This window comes from Coenobita brevimanus, chromosome 48, assembly GCF_032717465.1.
Source record: "Coenobita brevimanus isolate Jiangsu-jjx chromosome 48, ASM3271746v2, whole genome shotgun sequence".
Classification (NCBI taxonomy): domain Eukaryota; kingdom Metazoa; phylum Arthropoda; class Malacostraca; order Decapoda; family Coenobitidae; genus Coenobita; species Coenobita brevimanus.
Genome location: NC_137001.1, coordinates 7,548,209 through 7,566,719, shown reverse-complemented (window position 1 = coordinate 7,566,719; position 18,511 = coordinate 7,548,209). Strand labels below are relative to the sequence as shown.

The 18,511-nt window shown below is 44.0% G+C and overlaps 1 protein-coding gene across 1 annotated transcript in view; it reads left to right on the top strand.

The window, feature by feature from the left end:
• Positions 1–16,499, top strand: part of LOC145399282 (uncharacterized) — a 102,777-nt gene extending 86,278 nt beyond the window's left edge. The window contains exons 4-5 of the mRNA XM_080271956.1: positions 13,376–13,473; positions 16,383–16,499. Of these exons, the coding sequence (XP_080128082.1) occupies positions 13,376–13,473; positions 16,383–16,499 (215 nt within the window). The remainder of the gene's footprint in view (positions 1–13,375; positions 13,474–16,382) is intronic.
• The last annotated feature ends 2,012 nt before the right edge of the window (positions 16,500–18,511 follow it).

Sequence of the window (18,511 nt, the reverse complement as noted above, 5' to 3'; positions counted from 1 at the left end):
TTCATTAACCACACTTGGCACTGGAGGGTTTATATACAGCCTTCATTAACCACACTTGGCACTGGAGGGTTTGGATATAGCCTGCATTAACCCTTTCACTACCAGAGGACTGACCAGTGTGGAATAAAACTGCATGCTGGTAGAAAGAATTACATGTCATGGCATGGAAGGGTTTACATCAGGCCACTTGGACACATACTCTCGTGCTGATACCCTTTCAGTGGCAGATACTTGGGTATGTGGCCGGATAATGTGTCCGGCTCATGGAAGATGGACGCCCCTGCCCTGCATAGTCCCGGGTCACCCTTGGGCAAGGTGTAGCACCCGTTAGCCCACTAAGAAGGTAGTTGGTGGATGGTTACCATCGTCCCGGGAGGTACTACCATTGCAGTGACGTGGTAGCTGGCCTTGCTCAACACTCCCAGGCGGGGATCTCAGCCACATTTACCAGTACCGGTAGTCAAAGTCCGGCCTGATACTACTACTCACACATTTCTCCTATACACAGTTCATCCTCTTGGGGGCTATGCCTCCTCCATTTTACCTGCGCCTCGCCATGTGGAAGCACCCTGTTCCCACCCTGGCCAGGCACTGCCAATGACAGTAAGGCTCCTGCTTGCTTGTGCTTGATGGGTCTGCTCCCCCCCACACACGGACACAAGAAATTTGAAATATTTGTAGTTAGGTAATGGTTGAGAAGGTGGTGGCGTAGGTGGCGGTGTTTGTCAGTCAATTATATTAGTCAGCCCATCACATGATTGTCATGCTGTACGGTATGTAACAACATTATATACCGTAGATACCATATACAATGCGCCAAATAATTATATACTGCACATACCATATACAATACACTAAATAATTATATACTGCACATACCATATACAATACGCCAAATAATTATATACTGCACATACCATATACAATACACTAAATAATTATATACTGCACATACCATATACAATACGTCAAATAATTATATACTGCACATACCGTATACAATACACTAAATAATTATATACTGCATATACCATACCACATTATTTATAGGTCAGAAAAAATCTATACATACTTACGGTATTAAGATAAATTGGACATGCATATACAGTCCTAATAAAACATTAACGTTTATAACGTGTAGTAGTAGTAATAGTTTTAGATGTTAAGAGTATGCATGCTAGTTTGTGTGTGTGTGTGTGTGTGTGTGTGTGTGTGTGTGTGTGTGTGTGTGTGTGTGTGTGTGCTGTGAGGGTACTGAAGTAATAAGTGCCAGTATACACGTGTGTGATAATTAACTCCATGTCTAAATAATAGGTATACATGCTTATTTCCTCTGTCTCACTTCAGCATGCTCATTGCCATCCCCACGCCCACACCAGCTGCATGAGCCGTCTCTGCAACAGACAAGGGCCTGTACGTGAGTTAGCAGTGTATTAAAGGCACACACACCTAATCCATTTCCTAATCCTGCACCATCACAAACACTCCATCACTTCACAAACACAAGAATTTTTACTCTTTCCTACATTCACTTCCAGATTTCATTTCTCTCTCTCTCTCTCTCTCTCTCTCTCTCTCTCTCTCTCTCTCTCTGACACACACACACACACACACATTAACCACGTGTAATATGATGAGTAATTAGCTAATGTGGCATAGTAGGTGCCCTAACACCCATCCTTTAGCGATTTATTCTGCCTATAGCTCCTTAACATTGCCTTCTACATTAATTATATGGTTTAAATATAAACATAGTTTACATCAGTAACATACATAAATATACTGAGGTGTGGAGTGCAGAATAAGTGGCCAAGGTAGAGGTGTTACGAAATAAAGCTAGTTGGAATACCACCGTGAGTCTGTGTTGCCATGGAGATAATACCACCGTGAGTCTGTGTTGCCATGGAGATAATACCACCGTGAGTCTGTGTTGCCATGGAGATAATACCACCGTCAGTCTGTGTTGCCATGGAGATAATACCACCGTGAGTCTGCGTTGCCATGGAGATAATACCACCGTGAGTCTGTGTTGCCATGGAGATAATACCACCGTGACTCTGTGTTGCCATGGAGATAATACCACCGTGAGTCTGTGTTGCCATGGAGATAATACCACCGTGAGTCTGTGTTGCCATGGAGATAATACCACCGTCAGTCTGTGTTGCCATGGAGATAATACCACCGTCAGTCTGTGTTGCCATGGAGATAATACCACCGTGAGTCTGTGTTGCCATGGAGATAATACCACCGTCAGTCTGTGTTGCCATGGAAATAATACCACCGTGAGTCTGCGTTGCCATGGAGATAATACCACCGTGACTCTGTGTTGCCATGGAGATAATACCACCGTCAGTCTGCGTTGCCATGGAGATAATACCACCGTCAGTCTGTGTTGCCATGGAGATAATACCACCGTCAGTCTGTGTTGCCATGGAGATAATACCACCTTCAGTCTGTGTTGCCATGGAGATAATACCACCGTGAGTCTGTGTTGCCATGGAGATAATACCACCGTGAGTCTGTGTTGCCATGGAGATAATACCACCGTGACTCTGTGTTGCCATGGAGATAATACCACCGTGAGTCTGTGTTGCCATGGAGATAATACCACCGTGACTCTGTGTTGCCATGGAGATAATACCACCGTGAGTCTGTGTTGCCATGGAGATAATACCACCGTGACTCTGTGTTGCCATGGACATAATACCACCGTGAGTCTGTGTTGCCATGGAGATAATACCACCGTCAGTCTGTGTTGCCATGGAGATAATACCACCGTGAGTCTGTGTTGCCATGGAGATAATACCACCGTCAGTCTGTGTTGCCATGGAGATAATACCACCGTCAGTCTGCGTTGCCATGGAGATAATACCACCGTGAGTCTGTGTTGCCATGGAGATAATACCACCGTCAGTCTGTGTTGCCATGGAGATAATACCACCGTCAGTCTGTGTTGCCATGGAGATAATACCACCGTGACTCTGTGTTGCCATGGAGATAATACCACCGTGAGTCTGCGTTGCCATGGAGATAATACCACCGTCAGTCTGTGTTGCCATGGAGATAATATCACCGTGAGTCTGTGTTGCCATGGAGATAATACCACCGTGACTCTGTGTTGCCATGGACATAATACCACCGTGAGTCTGTGTTGCCATGGAGATAATACCACCGTCAGTCTGTGTTGCCATGGAGATAATACCACCGTCAGTCTGTGTTGCCATGGAGATAATACCACCGTCAGTCTGTGTTGCCATGGAGATAATACCACCGTCAGTCTGCGTTGCCATGGAGATAATACCACCGTGAGTCTGTGTTGCCATGGAGATAATACCACCGTCAGTCTGTGTTGCCATGGAGATAATACCACCGTCAGTCTGTGTTGCCATGGAGATAATACCACCGTGACTCTGTGTTGCCATGGAGATAATACCACCGTGAGTCTGCGTTGCCATGGAGATAATACCACCGTCAGTCTGTGTTGCCATGGAGATAATACCACCGTCAGTCTGTGTTGCCATGGAGATCATAGACTTTCCCGCCAACAGCAGAGACTTCCATGCCATTGGAGTTATTTTCAGTAATTCAGTTGCAAAGTTCTCTGCCTCCATTTAGCGGTTCTTTGTAAAGGGTAACGGCAAGGAATCTAGCGGTGTTATAGACATTTTTATAAAGGTTCAAGAATATTGTACATGTTGTATGTTTATGTAACATGATTATGTATTATCTGAGATCTAAAAAAAAAATATATATATATATTGTTCCTAATGTCCAGATTAAAATCCAAGGCATTTGGTCAGTAAATATATAATTATATAACAAACAGCATATCAGAAAGGACACTTTAGCCATTTTGGCCGTATCTGTTCAATCACCCCATAGAATATCAAGATTCCCCCCCCCCCTCCTCCCATGTAGGAATCTCTGAGAGAGAGAGAGAGAGAGAGAGAGAGAGAGAGAGAGAGAGCAACGTCCCCTTATCTTCTCTCCTCAGTGGCCCACTAAAAAATAACGATATTTCCACAAACGTAACTTCCATGTGTGTTTGGTACAGGGGAGTGGGTACAGGGTCATTACAACACTGGGATCATTTATGTATTGCGTTTATACCTAAATACGTATATTATAGGCAGAAGTATTGGTTTTACAGTGGTGCAAAGTTAAACAGGAATACTGTCATCCCACATCGGTCTGAAAAGCAAATGAAAGCAACTCAGGTTTCTGGTTCAAGTGATATTGAAGGCTTATATTGTAAAAGTAATGCGTAAAACATTGAATTATTATGTTTCTGTCTTTACCACTAAGCTACTTATGTCGTAAATCAAGCACACACTCCCAAAACAGCAAATATTTTAAATATGCGAGTTGAGTCTGCGTTGCCATGGAAACCACTCGTTTTCCCGCCAACAGGAGCGACCTCCCTGTCATCCTCTCTCCTCGGTGGCCAACATAAAAATGATTATATTTCCATTAGTTTATCTTTTTCGACTGTTTCTTTGGGGCAGGAGGGTGGGTATATGGATAGTACAATACTTACACCACTTATTTATAGCAGACGTTGCGGATAAAGATTATTTAAAGCAAAATAATATGCTACACAGTGTTCTCAAGTATAATAAGACCAGTATCCTGCCAATTCAATATTATTTCATAGCAAAATTACTGAGGCTTCTTATTTTTAGTCAGCTTAGAGTTCATGAAAGTTTAATATTTTCAATAATGACTTTTTATCCCATTTCCCTTAATTGTATAACTACTCACATTATAATAAAATCAAACTTCGTAAATCGCTAGCACACCTAGATCTGAGAACTGCGTGGTGTTGTGAGACCTCGAGGTGTTGGTTGAACTCACAAATGTCTTTGGTTGAGCTGATTCATTGATTCAATTCAGAGAGATTAGGTAACCTCCGTATTTGAACTACACTCTCATATGACTTTATTTTCACACACACAGCCACAACAGCACATCAGTACGGTTAATTACCATATATTATCAGCGACAAACACCTCAAGCAGCGTTAAAAAACAACCCCTGTTCTGGATCTTGCTGCTGAAATTATGAAGCTAGAATCTGCAGTCTTTGGCATCCATGTTGGGCCAGGGAGACCAACGCAACACAGAAATTACAAGAGTGATATCTTCGCGATTTCTTTCATTTAAGAGATAATTTTGTCATATTCCTTGTATATGCAAAGAGCCCACTTTATACCATCTTCAGGCGGAATACCAGCCTCCAGAATGACCTAATAATGATACAAGAGACAGTCATTAAGCTTCGATCAGCGAATTAGTTACTTGCAAGGGTTTCTCATCCTAGTGGTAGAACTTGACAGTCTCACCAACAGCACCCTAAAAATGACGTCAGAATTAAAATAGTTTTACATTAGCGCCGTTGATCTATTTTGTATTATTGTTATCAAATTATGTGACTGAGAAACGTGCCAATTTGGGTGTAGTTATGTAGTGAAGTTAAGCCAGACATCAAGTGCACATTAGCACCACATTAGGTGACCTGACTAATTAAGTTCTAACAAAATATGACGTAATATTAATAAAATTTCTCTACCTTTACCTGTGTACAGGAGCCTTTTGTTTTTATCCGTATATCGCCCAAACACTTCACCACCAAACCAGGATGAATATTTAGCTGGAAATACGTCCATACACACCGATTTCTGATACCGATTTACTTCTATAAAAGAATATTTATCGTAAGATATTGTTAAGATAATTTACGACTACGGTGCTACAGTCATCGCACCCTCGCATCACTCCACACAGTTGCCAGATCACAGGGTGTCTCCGGAAGTTGCATGCCATGAATTCAGTTAACAAAGAGACACGAGTATCTCACAGAATGGTTTTGAATTATGACCGCTAAGACAGCAAGGACAAATATGTAGGAGAAACTAGCAATCTTTATAATATCCTTTTAACCTGGAACCGAAATCAGAGGACAAGGGTACTTTTACTGTTGGTAACATTGGTATGCACATCATTTTAGCTTTAAATACAATTATTCGACTATACAGGCGAGAAATCAGCTATGTCGGTATTGCAATATCGGTACACCTACCTGTGTGCACCAAGGAAACAGTCTTAAACGATAAAATAGTGGAAATATAGTCATTTTTATGTCGGCCACCGAGGCCAGAGGGTGGGTGGGAAGTCGCTCCAGTGGAAGGGAAAACAAATTAATGGTCTCCATGGCAACGCAGACGCTGGATTGTATTATTGCCATACATATCTATAGCGATTTGTTGTGCACATCACACTCCAACATTTGCTTGTATGATATCGACACAAATTATTCCAGTATCAAAATGACATTAATGTCATAGAAGAGAGTACTAAGTTGAAATACCAGAAATATATTGCTAAGGAAGAGGTGCGAGGGAAGAGGGTAGGTGTAAGTGGGTGTAGGTGGAAGTGGAGAGGTGTAGGGTTTTAAAAAAAATGGATTACATGTTGACCCAGTCTGGATTTTACCACGAGGATAATAAGAAAATAAAGGAGATATACCATAGGAAATATAGTTACTTCTAATATTAACACCATACAAACCATCACTTTATTACAAACTAGGAAGTAAAGCTGTTTTTATTTGTCTTAAGAGTGTAACTGGGATGGTACGTTTCCTCCGTATATTGGTAATACTGAAAGAATATTATTTTTGGCGTAAATAATGTTGTTCAGGTACACAGGCGATACATAAGTGATCCAGTGTTGTAATAACCATATACACACCCGCCTGTACCAAAAACATAGGTGAAGTTATAGAAATATCGCAATTTTTATGCTGGTCACCGAAGAGTGAGGATGACAGCGACGTCGCTCGTGTGAGGGGGAACACCAGTGGTATCCATGGCAACGCAGACTCACCCTCGTGTTTCCAATGGGCCTAGAGATTCGTAAAACGTCTTCCTTAGCTATTTATCCAGCCCATTACGCCTCAGTAGCATTTTTAAGTTACTAACGCGAACTATATCTACACTAGAATGACACAAATAGCATGTACTGTAATGTTTAGGTGGACTATATTTCGTAACACTTCCTCCGTAGCAATTTACTCTGCTCATTATGCCTTAGTATCTTCTTATAATGTTAATGCAGAAATTGTCAGGCGAGATATATAACACACAAGAGAAGGTTAATGTGTAACATTGGAATAAGTTACTAAGGATGAGCTGGTAGGAAATCTAATGAGATCAGCGTCAGTAACACGCCAAGTTAAGTAATATCGTTGAAAGATAGGAAGAATAAAATGAGTGATAGGTTGTAGGTGTGGATGGAATACCCATCTTTATATATAGCTTGGAGAACCTTGTCTTTACCTACGTGACAGTATCTACCTACCAGTCTCAATCTTTGTCTACCTACGTGACAGTATCTATCTACCAATCTCAATCTTTGTCTACCTACGTGACAGTATCTATCTACCAATCTCAATCTTTGTCTACCTACGTGACAGTATCTATCTACCAATCTCAATCTTTGTCTACCTACGTGACAGTATCTATCTACCAATCTCAATCTTTGTCTACCTACGTGACAGTATCTATCTACCAATCTCAATCTTTGTCTACCTACGTGACAGTATCTATCTACCAATCTCAATCTTTGTCTACCTACGTGACAGTATCTATCTACCAGTCTCAATCTTTGTCTATCTGTCTGTCTATATCTATTTGTCTTTTATCTGTTTATCTATCATATCTATCTGTGTCTGTATCGCCACACGCCGTAATCCCGTAAGGGATGTCCAAAAATATTGATATCCTCTGCCATCTTTATTGTCCTTGCACCTCACATCCTCCTCTACTTCAACCCACCATCTCATCCTCCTCTATTTCATCCTTCCATCTCATCCTCCTCTACTCCATCCCTCCATCTTATCCTCGGTCTCCCTTTCCCTCTCCCTCAATCTCCACCGCACTCACAAGTAGGCTACTCCCGTTCAGTCTTTCATCCATCCTTTCCACATGGCCAAACCATCTCAAAGTATTTCTCCTAATGTTTTCACCACATCCACATCAACATCACAGCACTCCCTTACTTCCTCATCTGTCTGTCTCTCCACGTAGTAGTAGTAGTAGTTGTTCCCTAGGCAGTCTGGCCAAATAGCCCAGAGTCTCTAAGGAAGGCCATGGCCGAGACCGTGCTTTTCCACAGAGCTCTCAAGGAGTGTATGTTGTGTTGTTGGCGTAGGTGATTGTGTGCAATGCAGTTTTCCATAATGTGCTTAATAGTATGGGGTGCTGTGTTGCTTCCTGGACAGGCATCAGCAATGGAGTCATCCAGCCTCTTCTGATAACTCAAGAGGGCTGGATGGTGCCCACATCTCAGCCTGGCCAAGTGGATCCTGTCCTCACGAGTGAAGTAGGATTCAGAGGGGTGGACATCAGGAGGCCATGCATGCAGCTGTGTGTTGTCTTTGAGTGACTGAATGGTGCGGCGAGTGATTTTAGTATGGATGTGCTTCCAGAAGCTGGTCTGAGGCCGGCAAGGGGGGAGAGATGACAGTATTTGTGTATGATATCGTGTGCTGGGTGTTGTTTTGATGTTCCTTGGCGTGTGTGGATGTGCTGCCATGTAGTGTTGTGGATGGCGTGGGTTTATGGAGGCTGCATCAAGAATTTGGGTGCCTCTCATGGCTAGGTGAGCCTTGACTTCGAGGACTTTGGTTTCTTGATGTAAGTGGTCTGTTGGTGTAATAGCTGTGCAGCCTGTGATTATTTTTAGGGCCTTGTTCTGTATGGTCTGTAGAGTGTTGTAGTGTGTTTTAGTGACGTTAGGAACCCAGGCAGGGCTTGCTTAATTCACCACTGAACATATGAATTGTTCGTATACTGTGGTGGTGGTTTCTTTGTTGTGTCCGAATGTTGTACGGGCAAGTGACCTCAAGGCACTGAGTCTTGGTGTTATTTTATCTTTAATGTTTGTGATGTGTTGTTTAACTGACATTAATGTATTGTATGTTACGCCAAGGATTGTGTGTGTGTGTGTGTGTGTGTGTTGGTAGGGGAGTGTTGTTTATGGTGAGGTGTGGTATGTGACATTGTTCTGCTGTCCAGTTTGTGAGAAGGGTCACCGTAACTCCACATGCTGATCAGGTATTTTGTTGCTTTTTCCATGACTTTATTTAGTTTACGATATGCTTCTATAACTGAAGGAGTAGGATACAACCTACATTAACACCTTCACTAATTGAGGATTTCTTAAATTGAATAAACTTGTTTGTAGGTAGAAGAGAAAAATAGCAAAATACATTATAGGATATTAACGGTATACAGTGTAATTGTGTGTGTGTGTGTGTGTGTGTGTGTGTGTGTGTGTGTGTGTGTGTGTGTGTGTAGTATATTTGCAGTGTGTATAATCATGTGTTGTGTGTGAACTCTGTGTCTGTATATTGTGTATTTTTTTTTTAATGCGAGGAAGAAGGAACCAAAGGCCACCAGCCCGCCGTAACAGTTCCCTCCAAGAGAAAAACAAAATACAATAGAGAGCCAAATTCAAGATCCGATCATTTTGAGATGCCTGGACACACTGCGTTTGAAAGACTGGAGATCATAGGCAGCAGGAAATACAGACAGAGGGAGACAGTTCCAGAGCTGACCTGTTGCATAAATGAAAGACTGGGAGTAACGGTTAACTCTTGCATTAGAGAGTTGGACAGAAAAGGGATGAGAGTTTGCTGCCAGACGGGTGCTACGCGACCGTCGTAGAGGTGGAGGAATGCAAGCAGACAGTTCAGAGGAGCAGTGACCATTAAAGTAACGATAGAAAAGAGATAAAGATGCAACAGTGCGGCGAAGAGACAGAGGTTGAAGGGAGTCAGTAAGAGGAGGAGAGTTAATGAGATGAAAAGCCTTTGACTCCACCCTATTGAGAAGAGCTGTATGTGGGGAGCCTCCCCACACATGAGAGTTGTACTCCACACAGGGGCGGATAAAACCCCTGTATAGAGTCAACAATTGTGCAGGGGTAAAGAAAGAGCGGAGTCGGCTTAGCACACCCAATCTCTTGGAAGCAGATTTTACAAGAGATGTAATATGATCTTTCCAAGATAAGTCCCGAGTAAATGAAACCCCAAGCATGTTCAAGGATGATGCAGGATTAAGCTGAATATTATTAAACATTAGTGGGTATACCTGTGGAAGATTTTGTCGGGTTGATAGGTGTAAGAACTGAGTCTTAGATGCATTAAAGACAACCATATTATTTTTACCCCAGTCAGAGATACGAGCCAAGTCAGACATTAGGTGTACCATAGCCTCATCCCTTGTTTGTTGAAGTAACTGTTGATATGGGCGTTGCGGGAACCGAATGGAAAGGTGAAGGGTGGAGTCATCAGCGTATGAGTGGATAGGGTTAGATGTACTGCTTAGAAGATCATTGATGAATAAAAGGAAGAGAGTTGGTGATAGGACAGAGCCCTGAGGAACACCACTGTTGATAGATCTAGGAGAAGAACGATGGCCGTCTACAACAGCGGCTATAGAATGACCAGAAAGGAAGTTAGCGATGAAGGCACAGATAGAAGGATAGAAACCGTAGGAGGGCAGTTTGGAAATTAAAGATTTATGCCAGACTCGATCGAAAGCCTGTGAGATGTCAAGTGCAATGGCAAAGCTTTCGCCAAAGTCCCGAAAGGAGGATGACCAGGAGTCTGAAAGGTAGGAGAGAAGATCGCCAGTGGAGCGTCCCTGACGGAACCCATACTGACGATCGGAAAGAAGGTTGTGATAGGAAAGATGCCTTAAAATTTTTCTATTAAGAATTGACTCGAAAACTTTTGAAACACAGGACGTTAAAGCAATTGGACGATAGTTGGAGGGTTGGGAGTGGTCACCCCTCTTTGGGACTGGCTGAATGAGAGCAAACTTCCAGCAAGAAGGAAAGGTACAAGTTGACAGACAAAGGCGAAAGAGTTTGCCTAGGCAGGGTGTAAGCACAGAAGCACAGTTCTTGAGAACAACAGGAGGGACCCCATCAGGCCCATATGCCTTGTTAGTACTGAGGCCAGTGATGGCAGAAAATACATCAACTGAAGAAATTTTAATGTCAGCCATGAGGAAGTCAGAGGGGGGAAGTGATGGAGGAACAGCACCGGAATCGTCTAAGGTTGAATTGGAGGAGAAAGTCTGAGCGAAGAGATCTGCTTTATCAGTAGAAGAAATAGCTACAGAACCATCAGAGTAGAAAAGAGGAGGGAAGGATGATGAGGTAAAGTTGTTAGAAAGATTTTTGGCAAGGTGCCAGAAGGAGCGGGAAGAATTCGAGTTGGAGAGTTGAGAGCATTTAGTATGGATGAAATTATTTTTAGTAGAGCGAAGAACAGACTTAGCACGATTCCAGGCAGAAATGTAAAGATGATGTGATTCAGGGGTGGGTTGGCTCCAGTACCTTTTGTAGGCCCTCTCCTTGTTGCGGACAGCATTAGAACAAGCATGATTAAACCAAGGCTTTCTTGTGTTAGTCAAAGGATATGAGAAAGGAATGTATGCTTCCATGCCCGAGAGAATAACCTCCGTAATGCGCAAGGCACACTCAGATGGCTCACGGCCATGGAAGCAATAATCACTCCAGGGAAAATCAAAGAAGTACTGCCTGAGGGCCTCCCAGTCTGCGGCTCCAAAATGCCACAGACGACGTTTCCCTGGAGGGTCTACAGGCCGTACCGGAGTGATAGGACAGGTTAAGGTAATAAGGTTGTGATCGGAGGAGCCCAACAGAGAGAAAAGATTAACAGAAAAAGCAGAAGGATTAGTTGTGAGGAAGAGGTCAAGTATGTTGGAGCTCTCTCGAAGGCGGTCAGGGATACGGGTAGGGTGCTGTACAAGCTGCTCTAGGTCATTAAGGATAGAAAAGATATAGGCTTGTTCACTAGGTGGATCAGTGATAGGAGAGGAGAGCCAAAGGCGGTGGTGAACATTGAAATCTCCAAGAATGGAGATTTCAGAGAAAGGAGAAATGGATAGAATGTGTTCCATTGTAGAAGTAAGATAGTCGAAGAATTTTTGATAGTAGAATTAGGAGATAAGTAAACAGCACAGATATATTTAGTCAGAGGATGACAGGAAAGCCGAAGCCAGAGTGTGGAGAATTCAGAAGAATCAAGTTCAGGAACACGAGAGCAAGATAAGTTGTTGCGTATATATACACAACAGCCACCTTTGGCTTTGAAATGAGTATAGAGAAAGTAGGAGGATACAGAAAAGGGTTTGCTGTCAGTTGCCTCAGACAGCTGAGTCTCCGTTAGAAAAAGGTGAGGTTTACAGGAGGAGAGGTGGTGCTCAACAGAGCGAAAGTTAGAGGAAAGGCCGCGAATGTTGCAGAAATGAAGAAGAAGAGAGTCAGACAGTGGTTCCAGGCACCTTGAGTCGTCACCGGGAGAGGAGCAGATGGTGGGGGCATTTATGGTCCCCCCCCCCTGGGGACTCCGAGGCTTGATAAATCGACGCCATTTTTGGTGAATTTTGAATAGGAAGTTTAGTGTGTACTGTGCATGTAGTTTGGTGAAGATAGTTAGAGAAATTTGTACTGGAGAGCATGCTGGCCTACTCTCAGTGTAACTGAGACACTGAAAAAGTTCAACAAAGGGGGATGGTCAGGAACTAGTCCTGAGGGCTGATGAAACGGGAGCTCCAGCACTCCCTGTCATCAGCTTTCCATCCACCTCGGGAGTACTGCCCTGCTCGACTGGTGCTACAGTCCATGTGCGTTTACATTTATTGAGCATGTCTTGCATGCATAATTATAGTGTCTGTGTGTGTGGATGTGCGTTTATGTGTACTGTGCATGTTTAGTATGTGCGTGTAGTGTATAGGTGGTTTGTAAGTTGTGTGCGTGTGTGTGTGTGTGTGTGTGTGTGTGTGTGTGTGTGTGTGTGTGTGTGCGTGTGTGTGTGTGCTGAGTAAATCTGTGGTCAGTTACTAGATATACTGTTCATGCTCAATTCACCATGCACACTACCACGCTCACGCCCACACCAGCAGTCTAGGCCATCACAACAACACAAGATCCCTGCAGGTGAGTTGGCAGTGTATTAAAGGCACACACCTAATGCATTTCCTAATCCTGCAGCATCACAAACACTCCATCACTTCATTCCTCCCAAACCTTAATTTTTACTCGTTCCCACATTTACTTCCTTATTTCCTATCTTACACACACACACACACACACACACACACACACACACACACACACACACACACAAACTAATTACCCAGATGTAATATGCTGATTAATTAGCTAATGTGACATCGCCAATAGTAGATGTCGTCGCACCCGCTTTTTGCTATTTATTCTGCCTGTATAACCATGACATTGTCTTGTGTATTAATTATACGGATTTAATATAAATATAGGTAACATCAGTAACATTCATAAAGATACTGAAGTGCTGAGTGCAGAATACATGGCCAAGGTAGAGGTGTTACGAAATAAGGCCAGTTGGAATTCCACCGTGAGTCTGCGTTGCCATGGAGATAATACCACCATGAGTCTGCGTTGCCATGGAGATAATACCACCATGAGTCTGCGTTGCCATGGAGATAATACCACCGTGAGTCTGTGTTGCCATGGAGATAATACCACCGTGAGTCGCGTTGCCATGGAGATAATACCACCGTGACTCTGCGTTGCCATGGAGATAATACCACCGTGAGTCTGCGTTGCCATGGAGATAATACCACCGTGAGTCTGTGTTGCCATGGAGATAATACCACCGTGAGTCTGTGTTGCCATGGAGATAATACCACCGTGAGTCTGTGTTGCCATGGAGATAATACCACCGTGAGTCTGCGTTGCCATGGAGATAATACCACCGTGAGTCTGCGTTGCCATGGAGATAATACCACTGTGAGTCTGCGTTGCCATGGAGATAATACCACCGTGAGTCTGTGTTGCCATGGAGATAATACCACCGTCAGTCTGCGTTGCCATGGAGATAATACCACCGTGAGTCTGTGTTGCCATGGAGATAATACCACCGTGAGTCTGTGTTGCCATGGAGATAATACCACCTTCAGTCTGCGTTGCCATGGAGATCATAGGCTTTCCCGCCAACAGCAGAGACTTCCATGCCATAAACTCTTTGGGGGGGGGGGAGGTATAGTTTAAATAATTAAATTGTAGAGTCTAGAGTTATATACTTCCATTTAGCAGTTCTGTGTACAGTGTAACGGCAGGTAATCTAGCGGTGTTATGGAGATATTTATAAAGGTTTGGCAATATTTTAATGCTGTAATTTAATGTATCATTATCATATAGTATCTGAGATCCAAAACACTATCTTTACTCCTAATACGCTGTTATAAAATCCAAAAAGCATTTGGTCATATAATAATAAGTATATGGAACACCATCAAAAATAATACTTTGGTCATTTTTAACCATGTCTGTATAAATCCCCCTGAAATATCCAAATCCCTCACACGGCCCCCTGTTTGGCAACCCCTGACGTAGAGCGAGAGCGAGCACACAGCATCCCGCTCATCCTCTCTCCTCGGTGGCTCACATAAAAATGACGATATTTCCACAAACGTAACATCCATGCCTGTTTCTTTGGTACAGGCGGGTGGGTACAAGTATATTACAACTTTGATATCAGTTATGTATCACGTATATACCTGAACAAGTTTATTTAATGGAAAAATAATACTCTTCCAATGGTGCCAAGTTACTGACCGATACCATCATCCCACTTTGGTCTTAAAAACATATGAACACAGCTCAGGTTTCTAGTTTGTAGAAAATTAAAGCATCATATTGTCTTAGTAATATGTAAAATATTTCATTCTTACGTTACTGTCTTTAATACACAGCTACTGGTGTTGTACACTTCTCTGAACCCGTAATACACTGTGATCTTGGAACTATGCCAGCCGTATTCACAAAGCATCCTAGGCGTTTCTTACAATAAACACATTCCTACAGCAGTGAAGTATCAGAAATAGATTTGCCTTTTGTATTTTTCACTGTAATGCTCACTTGGTTCGATTGTGAAGTGTTTGGTAGCGTTATGAATGGAGATAAATTGTAGTCAATGAATCTTATATGGAACTTAGGCATAGGATAATTTATAACTATGGCCCGTGGATGTTGTGAGAGCTTTAGGGAGGTATTCATAAAGGATCCTACAGTATACACGATAAACTAAACGCCATAAGTTAGCTAGTATGACAGGTGGCTTGTTTTTCATATTTTATCACACTAATATTGACTGATTAAATTATAAAATGTTTATCAGTGGCCTGGTTGAAGATAAACGTATATGTAGGCAGTTATATACACAGTTTATGTTTAGAACAGTTTATAAATACAGCACAGGTTTTGGCTGAACTAAATCAGCGGGTTTGCCTAATGTGTTGCTAGTGTAGATTGATTTTCTGTTTTAATCACACTGCGTAACTACACAATAAAATGCCTTCTTCCTGCATACACAGTTAACAGCAGTGGTACAGAAATAAATCAACGCAGCTAAAATAATATTACCATTAAAACAGTAAGTTCCATTACTTGGTGGTGTTGTGTTGAGTCTGTCAGGTTTGGATACCAAGAACAGAAACAGCAGGTATAAGTTTACCTGAGCCTTTCCAATCACTTTACCTGGTATATTTTGTACAGTAATAGTTAGCCTGACATCTGGCCTGTCTTATCCTGCCCTAACAAATGTTCTGTTCTCACACGGCATCAGTAGTGCCCTATCCTCTCCTATTTTCCCTTTCTGCACTACACCCTCCTTTCATCCACCACACCAACCACTTCGACCAACCATGCATCGAACCTGCCTGTGCTCCAGCATTTTCATAAATACTTGGGTTTAATTTACTCAGCTGATGGTCCAGTTAATGTTGTTACATGACATGTGTTCACTTGGGTTCAGCCAGACAGCCGCATCAATGATAAATGCAGCTTAAACACACATTACCTGAAGTGAAGGAAGCAGTTCAACCAAAAGCTTGAACCTTTTTCAGCACAGACTAACAGAACAGTTCCCATATCATGACTGGATTACCTGTTGACCAGATGTGGATTTTTAGCAAAAGGATAATAAGAAAGTATAGGAGCTATGGGACAGAAAATATCGTTACTGCTGATATTAACACAGTACAAACCATTACTTTGTCACAAACTAGAAAATAAAACTGTTTTCATTTGTCTTAAGAGTGTAACTGGGATGGTACATTTCCTCCTTGTACTGGCAACACTGAATGAATATTGGTTTTGGCTTAAATAATGTTGTTCAGGTACACAGGCGATACATAAGTGATCCAGTGTTGTAATAACCATATACACACCTGCCTGTACCAAAAACATACAGCTGGCAGGTGAAGTTATAGAAATATCACCATTTTTTGCTGGTCACCGCAGAGTGAGGATGACACCGACGTCGCTCGTGTTAGGGGGAACACCAGTGGTATCCATGGCAATGCAGATTCTCCCTCATATTCCCAACGGGCCGAGAGGTTCGTAACACGTCTTCCTTAGCAATTTATTCTGAACATGACACCTCAGTAGCATCTTTAAGTTATTCACACTGAAATGCGTGACTTACAAAATAGTGCCCCAAAAAACAAGGTGAGAGAAGAACTGAATAGTGCCCCCAGAAAAGCACCAACACCCCTACCCGGACCCCACGGACTAGCCGCATCCACACCAGGGGACCCCATGCGACAACGGCATGCGGCAACCCAGGCAGTGTGCCCTTATAACACCCAACCGTCGCATCGCCACCCTAGCAGGAGGACACTACCTTCGGGGAGTGGGATTGCCGGATCAGCCCAGGGTGGAGCTGATATCTCAGTTCCTGACAGAGCCCCTCTGGAGACGGCCTACTGCCACTCCCGCCTTCATCAGTCGGCCAAGCATCACACTGAAGGTGTTTCCCTCAAGACGGCCTATTACTGCTCATCTCTTCTGGCCCAGGAGACGGCCTATTGCCGCTCATCCCTCCTGCCAAAGGAGACGGCCTATTGCCGCTCTGAAGATGCTGCCCCTGAGACAGCCTATTGCTGCTCCTCCCTCCTGCCGAAGGAGACGGCCTATTGCCGCTCTGTAGGTGCTGCCCCGGAGATGGCCTATTGCTGCTCCACCCTCCCGCAGGAGGAGATGGCCTACTGCCGCTCCCACCTTCACCAGACGGCCAATTGCCGCTCCGAAGGCCCTACCCCTGAGACGGCCTATGATCGCTCCACCCTCCTGCAGAAGGGGATGGCCTATTGCCGCTCCAGAGGAGACCAGAGGTGCGCTGACTCCCCCACACAGGCCACGGCCGATTGCCGGGCCTTAGCGCCCCATAGTTGCGCCCCTGGGCTGCCACGGCCAATTGCCGGGCCCAACGGCCAAAAGGAGGTATTGTCAGAGTCATCGCCCCTGCATGAAGCAGATGCCCGGACCTTCAGCACCAGAGAGATCCCGCGAGGCCTAACGACAACCCCCGGCCTCTGGTCTCTATGCCTGGCCCTGGAGAAGACCCACCTGATGGACCCTAGTTCAGGTCGGTGCCGCAGTCCCTCCCTGACGGCGCCCCTCGACTCTGGGACCGCAGCCCTCAGACACTCCAGGCCCTACCCAGGACACCCAGGCGAGACCTCTCCACGCCCAAACGGCGGCGTAAGACTTCCACCTCCGGCCGGAACCTGAGCCAGAGACTCTTGGACCTGTTTGGCCCCAGCCCCGAGGGCCACACCCCTGACCCTAGCCAGGAGACTGTGGGCTCCTGTGCCACCTGTAGCCCTGGACGCGAGAAGACGCCCCTGCGAGCCGTCTCGTGCCCTCTCGGCACGCCCTCCCTTGGCGGTGCCCCAAGTCTGGCCAAGTAGTCGCTGGCGTGTCTCCCCACCGCCCCCACTACATGAGTGAATTATGTTAAGTGTGGTGTTGCCCCAGAACTAGTGAAGTGAAATTCTATTAAGTGTGACGTTGCCCTAGAAACAGGTCACAGCGATACTGTGACTTAATGTATGTCCAATATTGGGGCGAGTGAAATCACGGGTGGATGAGTAAGAACGAGTACAGTAAGTTCTGAGGAATCCGACTCACCAGTGACGCCCTTGTAAACCAGAAAGACTCTTCCCCCGAGTAACCCTTTGTGGTGAAAATATTCCCATGTTCCTTGTTACCAGGAAATAATAGAGAAAGTCTGAATAATATCCTCCCGTTTATATTAACATAAACACAGTGAATATTCAGTGTCCCTCCACTCCCTTATTTCCTAATTAATCTCCTCCCAACAACTAGTGTAAACATAAACGAGAGATAGAGTCAAATGTCAAACCTTTTTTTCTCTCAGTTGAGACTAAGTTTGAACTAATAATACCTACCCTCTCCAAATACTACTATAATTCTGTTCTGGTCCGTCACGAGTCCTTCTCCCCTCCTCCCCGTGTAAGTCCCTCCCCCCCGCGCTCCCACGCGCCCCTGTGTTCCCTGACTGTGGTGATATACGTGTAAAGGCTATTGCCTGAAGTTTTTGTGTCCTGCCTCTCTTTCAATGCACT